General features: G+C 43.3%; 1 protein-coding gene across 2 annotated transcripts; it reads left to right on the top strand.

The window, feature by feature from the left end:
• Positions 1-72: 72 nt before the first annotated feature.
• LIG3 (DNA ligase 3) lies at positions 73-15597 on the top strand. 2 transcript variants are annotated; one of them, XM_013189878.3, is made up of 19 exons: positions 74-753; positions 1264-1401; positions 2252-2449; positions 2894-3045; positions 3976-4142; positions 4802-4879; positions 4993-5161; positions 5811-5966; positions 6450-6581; positions 7329-7408; positions 7847-7934; positions 8908-8985; positions 9646-9769; positions 10168-10310; positions 11162-11236; positions 11864-12010; positions 13028-13202; positions 14068-14159; positions 15023-15597. In XM_013189878.3, the coding sequence occupies exons 1-19, from the start codon at positions 213-215 to the stop codon at positions 15254-15256; spliced, it is 2967 nt and encodes a 988-aa protein (XP_013045332.3). In that variant the 5' UTR covers positions 74-212; the 3' UTR covers positions 15257-15597. The 2 variants fall into 2 exon arrangements, 1 of the variants encoding a protein (XP_013045332.3); XR_007164869.2 differs by lacking the exons at positions 14068-14159; positions 15023-15597 and adding an exon at positions 12630-12726 and having other exon boundaries at positions 73-753; positions 13028-13165.
• Positions 15598-15740: the final 143 nt, after the last annotated feature.

Genomic DNA, 15740 nt, shown 5'->3' with positions numbered 1-15740 from the left:
GCGGCCAAGCCCCGGGATCCTCTCAGGGGCTGCCGGTAGCGGCGGGGCGCACGCGCACTGCGCCCTACGGAAGCCCGGAGGCGGCGCGGCCGGGGCCCAGCGAGGGGCGGTTGCGGGGCCCGTGAGGGGAGCGAAGGGGGGCGGCGGGCGGCGGGCGCGGGGCTCAGCACCGGGCGCCTCCCGCCTCTCGCAGCGCCGCCGGCGGGGGCCGGATGCCCGTTGGCGGCAGGGCTCTGGCCCAGGCTGCCCGGGTGCTCGGTCGCGGCGCGGCCCTCGGCCTCTGCCGGCCGCCGCTCTCCTCAGCGGGACCCCGCCGCTGCCCCGCCGCGGGCAGCCCCCGGGGCCGGTTAGCGGCGAGCGGAGCCTGCGGAGGCCGCCCGGGGGCGGAGAGGGGCGGCGGGGTCGGAGGGGGGCTCCCGGCGGTGATCGCGGGGCCGCCGGGGGGCTGCCCGGCCCCGGGGGGGGCGATGGCGGAGCAGCGGTACTGCGTGGACTACGCCAAGCGCGGCACGGCCGGCTGCAAGAAGTGCAAGGAGAAGCTGGTGAAGGGCACGGTGCGCATCGGGAAGATCGTGCCCAACCCCTTCACCGAGTCCGGCGGGGAGATGAAGGAGTGGTACCACGTCAGGTGCATGTTTGAGAAGCTGGAGAAGGCCCGCGCCACCACCAAGAAGATCGAGGACATCACGGACTTGGAGGGCTGGGAGGAGCTGCAGGACGAGGAGAAGGAGCTAATCCACAAGCACATCGCAGGTGAGGCACGGGGCAGGGCCTGGGCCGCTTTTCAGCCCTGCTCGTTTTTAAAACATGCCACCGACTGCCACGCAGCCGTGCATTTACTGTGTAATCCTTGCTGATTTGCTGGTGTGATCTCGTGAAAAGGTGGGTAGTGCTCTCTGTCTGATCTGTGCCTTAGCCCTAAAGTAAAGGGAAGAAGTAGGCACTTCTAGAATCACGCTTTGTAATTTCTTTTGTCTCAGCTGACTGTGCAGAAGGTCTAAGTGATTTAATCCACGTGTAGGCGCTTAAAGTTTCAGATAAATGCCACCAGAAAGCATCAGTTATGTTCTGGTTTTATCTTTCTCATGATCTTTAGTAAGTTATGTAGTTTTTTTATCTTCTGCTGTCTGAGAAATGCCCCTCTGTCCCCAGTTGTTTTAGGACGTGTTTATACTTGTTATACAAGTATATCTTGTATATGTTGAGGGATGTCGAAGATTGTTTCTGACTGCTGGATCAAACCCATACCTTGCTGTTTTACAGAAGCTACTACCAAGGCTGCAAGTACGCCGAAGAAAAAAGCAACAGTCCAAGCTAAGCTCACTCCCACAGGACAAATAACCAGTCCCTCAAAGGATCCGTTAGCTGCTGTCAATCCGAAGAAGTTCTCTGGCTTCACAGGTAGGACTTAAAAGAAACTGATTCTGGGAAATACTTTTCTTTCAATACCAGCATCAGAAGTTTTTTTAACTTAGTTCAGTCATTTTTTGCTCTGTAGAAGGTGGTTTAGTTTTAAGTATTTTTTATCACGTTTGCCAAAAATTTTGACCGCCTTCGTAGGCTGTCAGTTTTGAAAGAACTGATGCTTGCACTTCTGATATTCCCAAGGAAACACTGTTTATGCAGTAACCCACGTCGTCAGAGTGACTCCAGTGCTATTTGTCCACTGGCTAATTTCAGTCGAATTGTGAGGGTACAGGCTAAAGATAGCCCAGGTAGAAGCGTTAGAGGTACAGGGAATATGAGCCTGTGGGAAACCAGGCTTAGCTCTATTGTTAGTGGACTAAATTGTTTTATGATTGTTTATTTTGATCACTGGATTATTTTTGATAAATGCTTGACAGATGTCAACAAAAGAGTTCTTGAAATTTTTTCCCGCATTTTAGCAGTGATCTTAGGCAAACATGCTTCTGTGAAGGGGGAAGACGTATAAAATAGAAATCAAATAGAAGTGTCTGCCAGCAGGAATTCCTTTTCACCAAGGCCTAACCATGTTTGGTAGAATTAAGGTCCATAAAAATCTGGTGTACTGTGAAGAGTAAGAATAGTGGAAAAAATTGTAGATTTTCTTAATGTAAATAAAATTTAAGGTCACAAATTTTGGTGTAGCACCTCATTATTCAGTTCCAAAGCTTTGTCACCATACTGGGGTTGTTCTTTTCAGATTGCCAGGCACAGGTGCCCTCATCTTCAAAGTCCGCCCCATCTACTTTAAAAAAAAAAAAAAAAAAACTTTTTATCTTTCATTCAGCCAAGCCAAAGAATTCAGAAGATGTCCCTGCAAACTCTTCCCACAAGTCTAGTCTGTCTGCAAAAAAAAGTGATCCGAAGCACAAAGACTGCTTGCTGCGAGAGTTCAGGAAGCTCTGCGCCATGGTTGCCGACAAGCCCAGCTATAATGTGAAAACGCAGATCATCCAGGACTTCCTGAAGAAGGGAACTGGAGGAGGTACGATTCTTGTGTGGTATTTTCTGCATATGAAAGCCCTCTCAAAATTAAACTTCCAATTATTATTGCAAAAGCAAGGGTGAATTAAAATCTGATTGCTCTGTAGTCCAAGCTGTTAGCTGTGATGATTTCTGAACTGATGCGGATAAAATTTGCAACGTGAACTGTTTTTTGAAAAACAAATTCAGATCAGATAAGAAAATGACTCAGGCCAGGACAGTGGCAAATGTTCGTAAGTGCCATCAAATTTAGTGCTGAAATCAGATTTGGAGGGAAATTGTGGGTGTTTCTCCTGAGAAATGGCCTTTCATGTAAAGCAGAACAATGTGGTGGAACAGGTAAGCCCCAGCTGTGTTGTTTTTTCCCCAGTCATGCTAACGAGCACAACTAACTGTAGATGAAAATAAATTGTGACAGTTTCTAATGGTTTGTGCTTTTTTCCAGATGGTTTTCATGGTGACGTATACCTGACCATTAAGCTGCTGTTACCAGGCGTCATTAAAATTGTTTACAACTTGAACGATAAGCAGATTGTAAAGCTGTTTAGTAGGATTTTTAACTGCAGCCAAGAGGAAATGATCCGGGACCTGGAACAGGTGAGTACAGACAGCAGTTCTCTTCATTTGTGCTGTTCAGTCCCTTGGTTTGGAAATTGTATTCTTCCCCCCCTCCCCCACATGAAAGATTGTTAGCTTAACGGTTAGAGTGGGAGACAGTGAATCTTTTCTGTTCTGTTTGTTTTAGCAGTTTTCATAGAGCTTTCTGCCACCTGGAAGCTTTAGAAAATAATGTTTGAACAGAAAGCAAGACTTGAACTCACCTGCAAAGCTTTAAAAAGCAAGACTAAAATATCTAGGCAAATTAGGCTGCACCTGCTTTGTCTAAACTGCTTTGTCTAGTATATTTCTCTTTTTAAATGTTTTATGTTGCTTTTGTTAATATCACATATATCAAAAACTGACTCAATTAATAGACCTGTTCCTATGAGCTCAAGTTGGCTTATGGGATTAGGCTAGGTTTGTACTATCGCCAGTGCTTGGATGTGTGCATTTAATTCCCGTGCATAGGAACTGATAATTGATTATACATGCTTCTGATTCTAGTGCAAGATGGAAGAAGTTGGTTAATTAGCTAGTGAATATAATTTTTTCTCTTATCTTTATTGCCTTGGTATATACTGCCTTCTAGAGACTTCACTAGACTGATTGAGATTCTTTGTTTTACAAGAGGATTTATCCTGAGGAAATAGAGGGTCTGTGGTGCTGCAGCAGTGTAATTTAAAAAAAAAAAAAAAAGAAAGAAAAGAAAAGCATCAACGAGGTGATACTGGTGCTCTTACGTATCTTATTTTGCAAGTGAAATAGCTGAAAAGATGTACTCTGTGTCATGGCAACTTCATTCCAATGTTTGGTTACAATTCCTTCATGCAATTGGAGCATCATTCATGTGCCCACTTCTACTTACTGGTGGTGTCTTACCCGTTCTCTACGTGTAGCTCTGACTCTCATTTTCTTTTTTGGAGACAGGGAGATGTCTCCGAGACCATACGCCTCTTCTTTGAACAGAGCAAGTCTTGTCCTCCGGCAGCTAAAAGTCTCCTGACCATCCAAGAGGTAGATGAGTTCCTAATCCAGCTATCAAAGCTTACTAAGGAAGATGACCAGCAAAGTGTGCTGCACGATATCACTCGCAGGTAAGGAATCTAAACAGCCTCTGAAGGTTTAGACTAAAACTAGTAGTGGTTATCAATAGTTCACAGACTAGAACAGATGAAAAATTAATCATAAACCACAGAGACTGAACTTTACATCTGTAAGCCGCTATCAGTGGTTTGATTGACTCCTTGACCTCTGAATAGCATGGAGAAACATGTATGGCTCCTGTTCATGGCAGAATTTCATCCTTGTCTGTCAAGACATTGTATCAGTACTAGACAAATGGCTTGCAAAACTGCCTTAATGGTACTTAGCTGTAAATCAAGTTGCTGTTTCTAAGTAAGTTGGGAAAAGTCTTCAAGCCATTTGGACGTGTTGAAGGTTCTTGGTCTGGCATAGTTTGTGTTGATTTGAAGATGATATTACTAAACTTACTCTTGATGCATTAACTAACAATTTTGGAAGGCGTTTCAACACAGGCAGAATTAATATTGGCATTCAAATGTGAATATGCTAAAAAGCCATTTGTGTTACTCTTGTGCCTCTGTGTCACTACTAAAACACTTACTCCTTGGAGCTTAAACCCTACAGAAAGGAAGGACCTCTTTTTATGGAGGCCTTGCCCAGTTTCCTTTTTTCAGCTGGAAAGTAGTGCAGATAAGTGTCTACTATCTCTGAATCTTCTCTCTCACTTCAGATGTACGGGCAACGACCTGAAATGCATCATCAGGCTAATTAAGCATGACCTGAAAATGAATGCTGGTGCAAAGCATGTGTAAGTCCCACCTTTTGTTGTGAGATAAAAGCAGAAGTGGGCATTAGCCTCATAAGCCATGAGCAGCAGACCTGAGATTGATGTGTTTTGCTCCTGTCCTTGATTTGTTAAAGGTTGGATGCTTTGGATCCAAATGCTTACGAGGCGTTCAAAGCATCACGCAACCTCCAGGATGTGGTAGAGCGAGTCCTGAAGAACCAGCAGGAGGCCGAGAAGATGCCAGGGCTGAAGCGAACCCTCAGCGTGCAGGCCTCCCTGATGACCCCAGTGCAGCCCATGCTGGTAACGTTGGCTCCCCCGCAATGGTGACCTACAGCAGAGGAAGAGATGGAGTTCTCATATACGCTGTCAGAGGCTGTCACCTTTGGGAATCAGTAGACAAGTGATTAAATGTAGTGGGAGCTAATAGCTGATTTTTAGGTATAATGCCATTTTTTAGTGTTTTCTGCCACAGGGCCAGTATTTAGTGCAGCTTCAGTGATGCTGCAGAAGCTAAATCTTGACTTGATTTCAGTCCAGAAGTGACTTGTCTGTGTTGGTTTGTTTGCTATCATCCCAGAAGTTGATCCTTTATTTGGAAATGCTCTAAGCTTTTTGTTGGATTGGAGATTTGTTTATTTTTTGTTTGAACAAATAGGAGATAAATATTCTACTTCTGAGCTAAGTGCACTCCTACAAATGGCACAGAACTTGCACCTTCAGGCATCTGGAGGAGATAAACACTAAAAAACTATAATTACTTGAGCATATTCAGACAATTTAAAGTAAATGACTAATTAAGAAAGGGAAAATCTGGACTGGATATCAGAAACCCTGGACAGAAAGATGTAAAAAGGACTTGATAGTTCATTCATGAAATTAGGTAGGAGTAGCTTTGTTTTTAAACATGTCAGCCAAATTTATTTTGAACTTCTCTCTCCGTATCTCTAAGGCTGAAGCCTGCAAGTCAATTGAGTATGCCATGAAGAAGTGCCCAAATGGCATGTATGCGGAGATCAAATACGATGGTGAGCGAGTGCAGGTCCATAAAAATGGAGATCACTTCAGCTACTTCAGCCGGAGCCTCAAACCTGTCCTTCCTCACAAAGTAAGCACCTATAAATTGCCCCATCTTTTGTGCCAGATTTTACCCTTCTCCTCCATAAATATGACTGAATTTCACAAGTTCCTATAGGCAAGGAAGATGCCTTTTGTTGTAGGATTTCTTGTTTAATTTCTGCAGATACTTGAATCTGGAAAAGCAACATTTAATAGAACTGTAACCAATTTGTTTTGGTGGCTGTTAAGCCTTGAAACTACAGTTAACTTACCTGCTTTCAAGTCCTCTTTGTGCAGTGCATTTGGGTTGACTTTAAGCCAGCTGAGTGACTTTGTTATATTTGTTCAAGTCTCCTTTTTTTATTTATAGACTGTGCTAGTAGTCTGTGCTGTAGTAGAAAGTAAAGTTAGTGCAGATATGCATACACATGCCTCAGACACTTCTGGAGAGAACATCTGCATTGGAGTGAGTCCATCTCTTCAGTTAGTAGACATCTATTTTTCTTTTTTTTTTTTTTTCTTCTCCCTCAAGGTAGCACATTTTAAGGACTTCATCCCCCAGGCTTTCCCTGGCGGGCACAGTATGATCCTGGATTCGGAAGTTCTTCTAATTGATAACAAAACTGGCAAGCCACTTCCTTTTGGGACTCTTGGTGTGCATAAGGTAAAAAAATAAATAAATAATGAATCCTTTTTTATAGTTGGAGGCTGTAAGGCTGTTATTCTGCTGACTTAAACACACTAGCATGTGTTCTGTTATCACAGGCTAATTTAAGAGATCTGGTGCTTACTAGAGAATTTGGAAAAAAAATAAGATCCCTGAGAAGCCTGATTTTAAAGAAAAGGTACTGTTATAATACAATAGATTTGATATTAACTTAATCACAGGCAAGATAGCAAGAAACTTCAGCTCAAGATTTAGGAAAAAAAAAAAAAAAGGAAGATCTTGCAATTCTGTCATTGCTTATAGTTGCCTGTAGCAATATATAGCAGATGAAAGGACAGAATGATGCAGATATATATGTAGTCCATATAAGAATGTCTAGATTAAATAGCGTTTAGGATGAGGACAGTAAAGTGACAAACTGTAAGTATTTCAAGTTAAAGGAGACATTAATCTGAAGTCTCCAGAATGCTTGTTTTTGTTGTTGTTGTTGCAGCAGTAGTGATGGATGTTAGCTTGCCCGAAGTCATTTGTATTTGTTATTTCTCTGTCAATAGGAGATTAACATGTTTTATTTTCTTTGTGCTCTGATGCATTTGGTCTAAATCTGAAGCCTATGCTTATTATAGCTAAAAGATTATAAGATTGTGGGGATAAAAATACATCTTCTTTGTTTGTGATTTTTTTCTAAAACTCCATGCTGCTACGAGTGCAGATTTCCTTTAATTGATCTTAATTGTCTTGCAGAAAGCTGCTTTCCAAGACGCCAATGTTTGCTTGTTTGTGTTTGACTGCATCTATTTCAATGACATCAGCCTGATGGACAGGTATGTGTCTGGCACAGTGTGAGAGTAAGTAGCCTGACAGGTTTCCCAGCATGAACTTGCTGGAATACGCTACCACTGCAGAAGCAGCAGTTCACTTCGTCTGTTAAGGCTGCCCATTTACCCCTGTAAATTCAAGACAGCATGGGGTAATCCTTGCTGTGCTAAGGGACATCGCTATAGTAACTGTATTTCAGCTGAGCTCAGTGGGGTTCAGTACTCAGCTTATCTCATGTCCTCTGAAACTAAATACACTCGTCTTACAGATTTCTATTTTTATATTTTTTTCCTGGAGGAATGTTAAAAGAATTGATTGTCTGTTCTAGAACTCTGCAGAATAAATCATTTAGTTATTTAAATAACTTTTCTCACTGTTCACGTGACTGGTACTTCATGTTGAAATTCATTGCATATCCTTAATTATCTATCTCTATGTTCTAGGCCTCTGCGCGAGCGTCGCAAGTTTCTACATGATAACATGGTTGAAATCCCCAACCGGATCCTCTTCTCAGAGATGAAGCATGTCTCAGTGAGTCTGATGTTAAATAAGACAGTATACATGGTGATCTCATAGGTTGTAGTCTTAGTACTTCACTGCTCCTTTACCACATGGACTTTTGTATAATTAAGACTGCAAATCCAGCAGTTCCGTGTCTATCAAAATGGGTTCTGCATGTGGTCTGTGTACAAGAATTTTTAGGCTAGTGTCTTGTCTCAGCTACAACCAAATTTAGTAGAGTTTTAACTTGCACATCTTTTTTTCTGTCATCTTAATAATTTTGAAACATTGCAACTTTGATATTGTTAGGACCAGCCTGTTGTAATTTAGTCTGTAATTTGCAATGCTGTGCTACATAGAGAAGACTGAAGTAAGATTGAAGGGAACTAGACTGCTTCCAGCACACAAACTGACAACTTCAAGTGCCACACAGCTCTTACTTTTGTAGCACGGATAAATCCTGAGTGCTTAAAAACTGCATTTAGACACCAACATGCTCAATTTTTTTTTCCTTTGATTGTTATGCACAGCCGTATGTCCCATCATTTTTCCCTGCTGCTGATTTCTGGAGCACGTTGCTTTTACTGGAAAAACGCTTGGACATTTAGGGCAGAGGTAGCATTTTGGGAAGAAGAAAAGACTGTGTCCCAGAGCAGTTGGACAGAGAAGTAAACAGGCACTGCTGGCTCAGAAGATCTGATCTTGAGTATATGGGACATGCTTAGGACACAAAGTCAGTGTGGCTACCTCATCTCTGGGGAGTACTTTTTGTTTTTTTTTAAGTTAGCCAATTATTTTTTTCTTGGGACATATTCCTAGCTTAGTTACTGGATGTGCCGCAAAGAGAACAGGTATGGGACCCTCCCTGGAAAACTATTTTATTAAATTACCTGCTCATCTCTCTGTAGTTGCTTTAGTTTCAGTGCTACCACTCCAAGTAGAAAGCCTGATGACCACAGCCATTTGACAGTCTCGGTCTTTCCACAATTCCTTTCCTTTACAGAAAGCTTCGGATCTGGCAGATATGATCACCCGAGTCATCCGTGAAGGACTGGAAGGACTGGTGTTGAAAGATATAAAGGCAAGTGCATATTTATTCCTAACTGGTTTATGCTGGGAATCAGGGAGTAAAAACAGAGTGCTGCGTACTTAATCTAGGTTTGAACTGAGCCCTTTTCTGTTTTTAAGAGGTTTTTAACAATGCTTGAAGGGGGATATGCAGTAGCTTTACCTGAATCTCAGTTACTGTCATTTCTTTCCTGAATTTTGGTATTGCTTTTCCTTTGTTCTTCTCTTGGCTGTCTTCTGTCATTAGACAGAATTCCACTTTTCTGAATTTCCTGATGTCCCTGAAACTTTTTGAACCATCAAGTCTGTTTGTATGCACCTGTAGCGATATGGTCCAGCATGCAGATTACTGAACTGGTAACCAGAACAGCATTTTAATTGCAGCTCTGCTGCTAGTCCCTCATGTGATTCTCTGCTTTGCTCAGTGCAGTCACCACTTCTGTGAAGTGCTTGGAGGTCTGTGAATGAATCATACAAGGCTGGGCATCCTTGAAACATTTCTGGATACTTGTATGTGCTGACATCCAGTCCAAGTTGTTCCTTATATATCTGAGCACTTCAGTGCTCTGGTACTGCTAAGCCGCATAAAAGCAAGGGCCATCTGAGGAGACACGATATCATTTGTTTGGTGGGTAGCTTTCTGAGTGAGGGGTTCTTGCCTTGTTTTGCACAGGGTAATTATGAACCAGGAAAACGGCACTGGCTGAAAGTGAAAAAGGACTACTTAAATGAGGGTGCAATGGCTGACACAGCAGACTTGGTGGTGCTGGGAGCTTTCTATGGGCAAGGCAGTAAAGGTAAGTCTCTGGAGTTAGTTAAAGTCAGAGATCTGTCAGTTCAGAAAAATCTCAAGCTTTTTCCTACTCCAGGCTTTCTGTAGCATTTGGACTCCTACCGTAAGACTGGCTCTTACAGTGACTGTCTGCCACAGCCCATCGCATCCCAGGCTACTGCAAGCTGTCTGACTTCACTGTGGCTTAGTTGGCACAGAAAAGCATTAGGTCTTGGGTTGGTCTTCTTGACTAAAGGCTCTCTGTTCAGCTTTTTGTATGTGCTGATGCTGTGAAGCCATCACAGACCCAAGGTCCTTCAGCTCCCAAAGATGAAAAAGAGTTTTGGTTCCTTACCTTTCTTTTTAAAAAGCTGTGGCTTATCCTGTAGAAGATGTGAACCACTGTGCTCTCCCCTCCTACAGGTGGGATGATGTCCATTTTCCTCATGGGCTGCTATGATCCCAAGAGTGAGAAGTGGTGTACTGTGACCAAGTGTGCTGGTGGCCATGACGATGCCACCTTGGCCCGTCTGCAAACAGAGCTGGATATGGTGAAGATCAGCAAGGTGAGATGGCCTCTGGCATGGAGGCAATCAAAGGAATGCTCAGCAAAGGACTAAGTAAAAAGCTTCCTCCTGCTGAGCTGCAGTTGAGGTGCTGATTAAATGCAGAATTGAAGTGCTCTGCCAGGACTGAACGGTGTCTCAATTACAGCTAAACTGGGTAAATTGCTCTAAAAACCTACATGAGAACTGAGACGTAGGTGCAGCCATCTCCTGAAGATGATGCACTGCCTGAGATTTGTACTCAGACACTGAGTGGGAAGCCAGGCACCATCTGGTTCCTGCTCAAAGTTTTATTGGGAAGAGCAGCGCAAGTACCATTTTTTTGGCATATTGCAATCCGTGAAGACAGTCACTAGATGGGGCTGCAAGTGAGAAATGCTTGTCAGGCTGTTGTCTTGCGGCTAGATAACCTGAAATGTTGGAGTTAGACGTCTTTTGTGAGTGATTGATAAAGGTGACAAATCTTATTTCTCAAGACCTGACATACAAACAGCTGAATTTTAGTATTCATTTGACATCTTGAAGGTCATTTGCATCAAGGGTATAGAATCTTGAAAATGTCTGGTTTTACATGAATTACAATTGGAGAGTAATGTGGTAGTGGTTTTATGTTTGGGATGACAGTAGTTGACAGATGCGTTGCAAGAAATTTTTGTGATTCTCTAGATGAAAGGAACTGCTGCAGGTCCATGCACCTTGCGCTGCATGCTGCAGCAAATTTCATCCATACAAAGGCAATGAAATACGTATTTGCTAATTTGCTACCACATTTTCTTTCAGGAACCTCTTCTGTAGGACTAGGTTCGTACATGATCATAAGTGCTATCATTTTGTTTTTGTGCTCTTAATAGGATCCCAGTAAAATTCCAAGCTGGCTAAAAATTAACAAAATCTACTACCCAGACTTCATTGTCCCAGATCCAAAGGTAAGTGCTGACATTAAATGACTGTTTCCCAGCCCTGATATACAAACATACTTTTTGTAAGTGTACAGATTGTCACTGTTATAAAAATTAGTCCTAAGCTTGGAACAGGAAATTAAGCACAACTTCTTATCTGAATCTTGCATGTGCATTTGAGGCTAAGAGCTTCATGAGGAAATCATACCAGCAGCACCTCTGGGAGACACTCTTGTGCATCAAATCCTTCCCAGAAGTGAACTAATCTACTTTAAATAAGCAATTAAAGTGCAGTTAAAACAGATGAAGCACACTCGTAACCCAGAAGTTGCTATTGTTGTTTTACTAAATTTACCAGTATGCTTTGTGCCATGCATGTCTGACAGAACATGTGTTATTTATAAATTGGCATTGTGTATTGGCTGAGGATCTCTGAGTCATTGGAAAAAAGAAAATAGAAGTCTTTTGACACAAGGTGCCCAGAGGGTCCTTGTAGAGCTCTGTTGTTCTGGGAGGGGGAGTAAAATGTGGGGTGGTTTTTTGTTTTGTTTTGTTTGTTTGTTTTTTAAGAAGTAGTGGAATTCAAATGCATTAATGTTAGTTCATGAGAGCACAAGAATGCGACATGACTTTCTTCCTTGATACTGTGTTTAGAAAGCCCCTGTATGGGAGATCACAGGAGCTGAATTCTCTAAAGCAGAAGCCCACACTGCAGATGGGATCTCCATTCGCTTCCCTCGCTGCACCCGCATTCGAGATGACAAGGACTGGAAGACAGCCACCAACCTCCCGCAGCTTAAGGTGAGTTAATGTGTTATGCTTGCCTGCAGCGTGTCTGCAGATAAGTTCTGGCAGCAGTCTGTACTTTAAAAATCAAATACTGATAGGACATGTAATGAAGATACTTGCTAACTAGTATCTACAATGGCATGTTACATTTTCTTATTTATTCTAGGCTCAGCCTGCTTCCTGGACTATTTTGATGTGAATCTTATATTTTCATGGGGCTTCTTGAGTCTCTTGAGCTGTTGGGTTGTGTTGTGCACTTTCAGGAAAGTTTGTGCTGGCAGATAGTTGTATCAGCTCTTATAACAGCCTTCATGGTGAGGAATTTCCTTCCTGAAAGAGGTGACCTTATTCTCTTAAGTGGTTATGGTCATTCAGTTTCCCGTTAATTGCCGAGATTGGGGGAGGCATCTGGGAAGTGACTAAGGGTAGCCTGGCCCAGTTCCACGGCGGAGGGGCCAAATGGCAGCCTGCCTGGATCCCTGGTGCGGCACCCACCCCACACAGCTCCTATACCTCCTTTAGTGATAGAAACCGGTTGGCTTGTTGCCATCCCCAGCAGTAAGTCAGCTGTCGATGAGCTCTGTTCTCAGTCTAGTTATTGTCATTTGGGCTGTCTTCACACTGCCTACAGGGATACTGACAGCAGATGCAAGTGCTTGTTACGCCACTGAAGGAAGGAGTGATTCAGCCCATCTGCTGTCCAGCAGTCTTTTTGGCTCCCTGTGCAGGTAGGGGAGAGAAAGGTAAAATACCCTCAGACAGACTGTTGCCTGAGTGTTGGACAATGGGTGTTGTCTGTTTTTCAGTCCAGGGAGCCAGGCGCTGAAGAGTTAGTCTGACTTGCTCTGTAGCAGGTGGTGAAAATATGTATGGCTTCCCTTAATGTCAAGTAACTGGGTGGAAAGCAGAGAGTTATGCTTCAGGGGGGTAAAAAAAGGAAAACAAGAGGAGCAGATGCATTACTGCTCATGTCCAGTATCTGAGATTTCACTATGGCTTAAAGGTAATGCTTTGTTTCTGGTGGGACAGGAGCTGTACCAACTCTCCAAAGAAAAGGCTGACTTCAGTGTTGTTGCTGGGGAGGAAGAAGAGTCCACGGCTGGCAGCAGTGGAGAGAATGAGGGAAATTCCAGGTCTTCCACGCCACACAAGACTACTAAAACTCCCCCAAGCAAGTCACCTGCAAAAGCCAAGAAGCCAGAAGGTAAGACAGTACTTCCCAGGGAGAGGAGCCTCAGGATACATTCTATGCCTTCTGTGAGATGCTTGAAGATCCCATGGCCGCTTTTACATGCATGTCAGGGTTAATGAGCAAAGCTGATTCGACCCTTGGTTTGGCCAGTGTCATTCATAGCATGGGCTGAATAGCCGCAGCTTTGAGGTGTGCTGAGATTGGGAAAAGATGCAACAGGACTGATAGGACTGGTGATGCTGTTTAAAAGGCTGGTGCTCAGGCAACTCATTCCGACAATTAAAGCTCTCTGAAATAATGCTGTCAAGAGAAGATACCTTGAACTTTGTAGAGTCTCAGTTATAGCTAGTATCAGAATTACTTTGGTGTGATTTCTCTAGGACTGCAGTCCCTTTTAATCTTTAGATCAAGGTCCTTAACAGAATGTATGACTGGTCTGAACAGCAAACCTGCTGCTCCTGTTCCTGCAGATCACGTGCCTTATGGTTAGACATTTTTGGCCAAGAAACAGTATTTAATTTTATTTGAAGGTCGTACATGTAACAGCACACCTGGAGGGGATTTCCAGGTATTAGACTGCAAAGACATGAAACGAGTTTGCTTCACCAGTGTGCTCACTGGGGAATAACTTGTATCAAAGTTCTGAGCAGTCTCAGAAAGGCAGTGTGGTGACAGCAAGACAGAAAGCTGAACAACAGTGTAGTCTTTTGGAGCTGAGGGCAGGAAGGTGCCCTGGGCAATTTGCAGCAGATAAACGTGTCTTACTAGCTATGTTTTAATTCACAGATTTTCCAGAAAGGGGGGAAAATTTGCCTTTTACGTTTTCCTATCCTCATTCTTTTCTAGACAAGATCACAAGACAATTTTTTGTTTTTAGGCACTAAAGCAATCACTGAATCCCCTCAAAAGCCAGAGGAGAAACGAGGAGAGAAGCGAAAAGCATCTGAGATGGATGACAATGGAAAGAAGGTATGGACAGCTAGGAAGCAAACGCTTCGGGGCGGGAAGAAGCTGAGGCTGTTTCAATTGTCTGTTCACTTTTGCCTTCTATCTGGCAAGTCTTTGAAATATTTCCATAGCAGCACCCTAAATTAAAAGGAGATGTAAAGACATAAATAGCAACACTGCGCCCTCTTGTAGAGGAAAGAGATTTCTGCAGCTGTTCTTCCCTACCTGCAAAGTTGACACAACTGGGTTTGTTATGCTAAAGGCTCTGTTCATCACCCAACAATGTCCTGCTCTACAAAGGCAAAGTGCTGTGATTGCTGAGTGGCTGCTCTTGAGTACTGCATATAGAAGAGATGGGAGCTGTAAAGGGAGAGAACCGTCCTTTCTAGCTCATTGTGCAGCAAATGGTGGGAGTGGATTAGGAATCACAAGAGCTGTAATTATCTGATAAGCTTGGAGTAGCTATTTGCTACTTGATGTAAACAGCAAGTCCACTCCCAGGGTTGTTATGTTCTCCTATTTTAACTAAGAAGCATCAGCCTGTAAGGGCAAAGGCATTAAGCTCATGTTTACTGGACCACATCAACATCATCACTAAAGGCAGCATTTGCAAGGGCTGCTAATGGGGTAATAATTCCCCTTAGCAAGGGAAGCACTACTCAGTTGCAGCATCTGGCTTTCAGAGGAGGTGTATGGGTGTAACTCTTCTGTATGATTCAACAGCAGGCCAAAGTCTAATTTATAGACATTATCGTTCTAAGCCCATGCCTGTCCTTGGGGACTGCAAGTGGACTTGTTCATGCCTTAAAGAATTCAGTGTGATTTCCAGACCAATCTAGTGTTTTATCAACATTTGCTTCTCCATCCTCTTCCCCAATACACAGACACTGCTGGACATATTCACTGGTGTGAAGCTGTACCTATCGCCCTCCGTGAAGGATTTCAACAAAATCCGTCGCTACTTCATAGCATACGATGGTGATCTTGTGCCAGAGTTTGACACAGCCTCAGCAACGCATGTTATAGGGGACATTGATGAGAATCCTGGTGCTAAGCGTGTATCTCCCAACTGGATCTGGGAATGCATACGCAAACGGAGACTGGTAGCCCCATGCTAGCAATCTGGGGCAGCTGAGTGGTCTTAACACTGCTATACTTCAGGAACTCCCTGAAGGGAACAGCTGAGAACTAGGTAGGTGGAAGAAAGGGTGAGATTCCTCTGTGGGGATGTGAATGGAAATGAAATGCTCAAGTCCATCAGAGGTAGTTATCAAGATCCATAGCAGCTATATGGAAGTAATTAAAACAACTCTGAGGGACACTACTGCTGAATCCATTTTTCTGCCCATAATGTAGACCAATGCACTTAATATCTAGGTGCTGGTTTCATTTCCTTGGGTTTTTAAAGTTAGGGTATTTTTATAAATAAAGCAATAAAACTGAAACAGCTTCTCCTGTACTGTCAGGACATCTTTTCTAAAGGTTATTCTCTGTCGGGACAGGACACCAGACCACCAAATATCTGAAACTATAGGTTGTAATACCAGGATAATTGTGCTGCATGGCTACAACTTACACAAAGGACATGTCCTTCAGCTGGTC

Source organism: Anser cygnoides, chromosome 18 (genome assembly GCF_040182565.1).
Source record: "Anser cygnoides isolate HZ-2024a breed goose chromosome 18, Taihu_goose_T2T_genome, whole genome shotgun sequence".
Classification (NCBI taxonomy): domain Eukaryota; kingdom Metazoa; phylum Chordata; class Aves; order Anseriformes; family Anatidae; genus Anser; species Anser cygnoides.
The sequence above is the reverse complement of the archived record's forward strand: the minus strand, read 5'-3'. Positions and strand labels throughout refer to the sequence as shown.

Coding starts and splice junctions, on each gene's coding strand:
- LIG3 (XM_013189878.3), top strand. CDS start 213: ATGCCCGTTGGCGGCAGGGCTCTGGCCCAGGCTGCCCGGGTGCTCGGT. Junction 5,967..6,449: donor AACCTGTCCTTCCTCACAAA/GTAAGCACCTAT, acceptor TTCTCCCTCAAG/GTAGCACATTTTAAGGACTT. Junction 7,935..8,907: donor CAGAGATGAAGCATGTCTCA/GTGAGTCTGATG, acceptor TTTCCTTTACAG/AAAGCTTCGGATCTGGCAGA.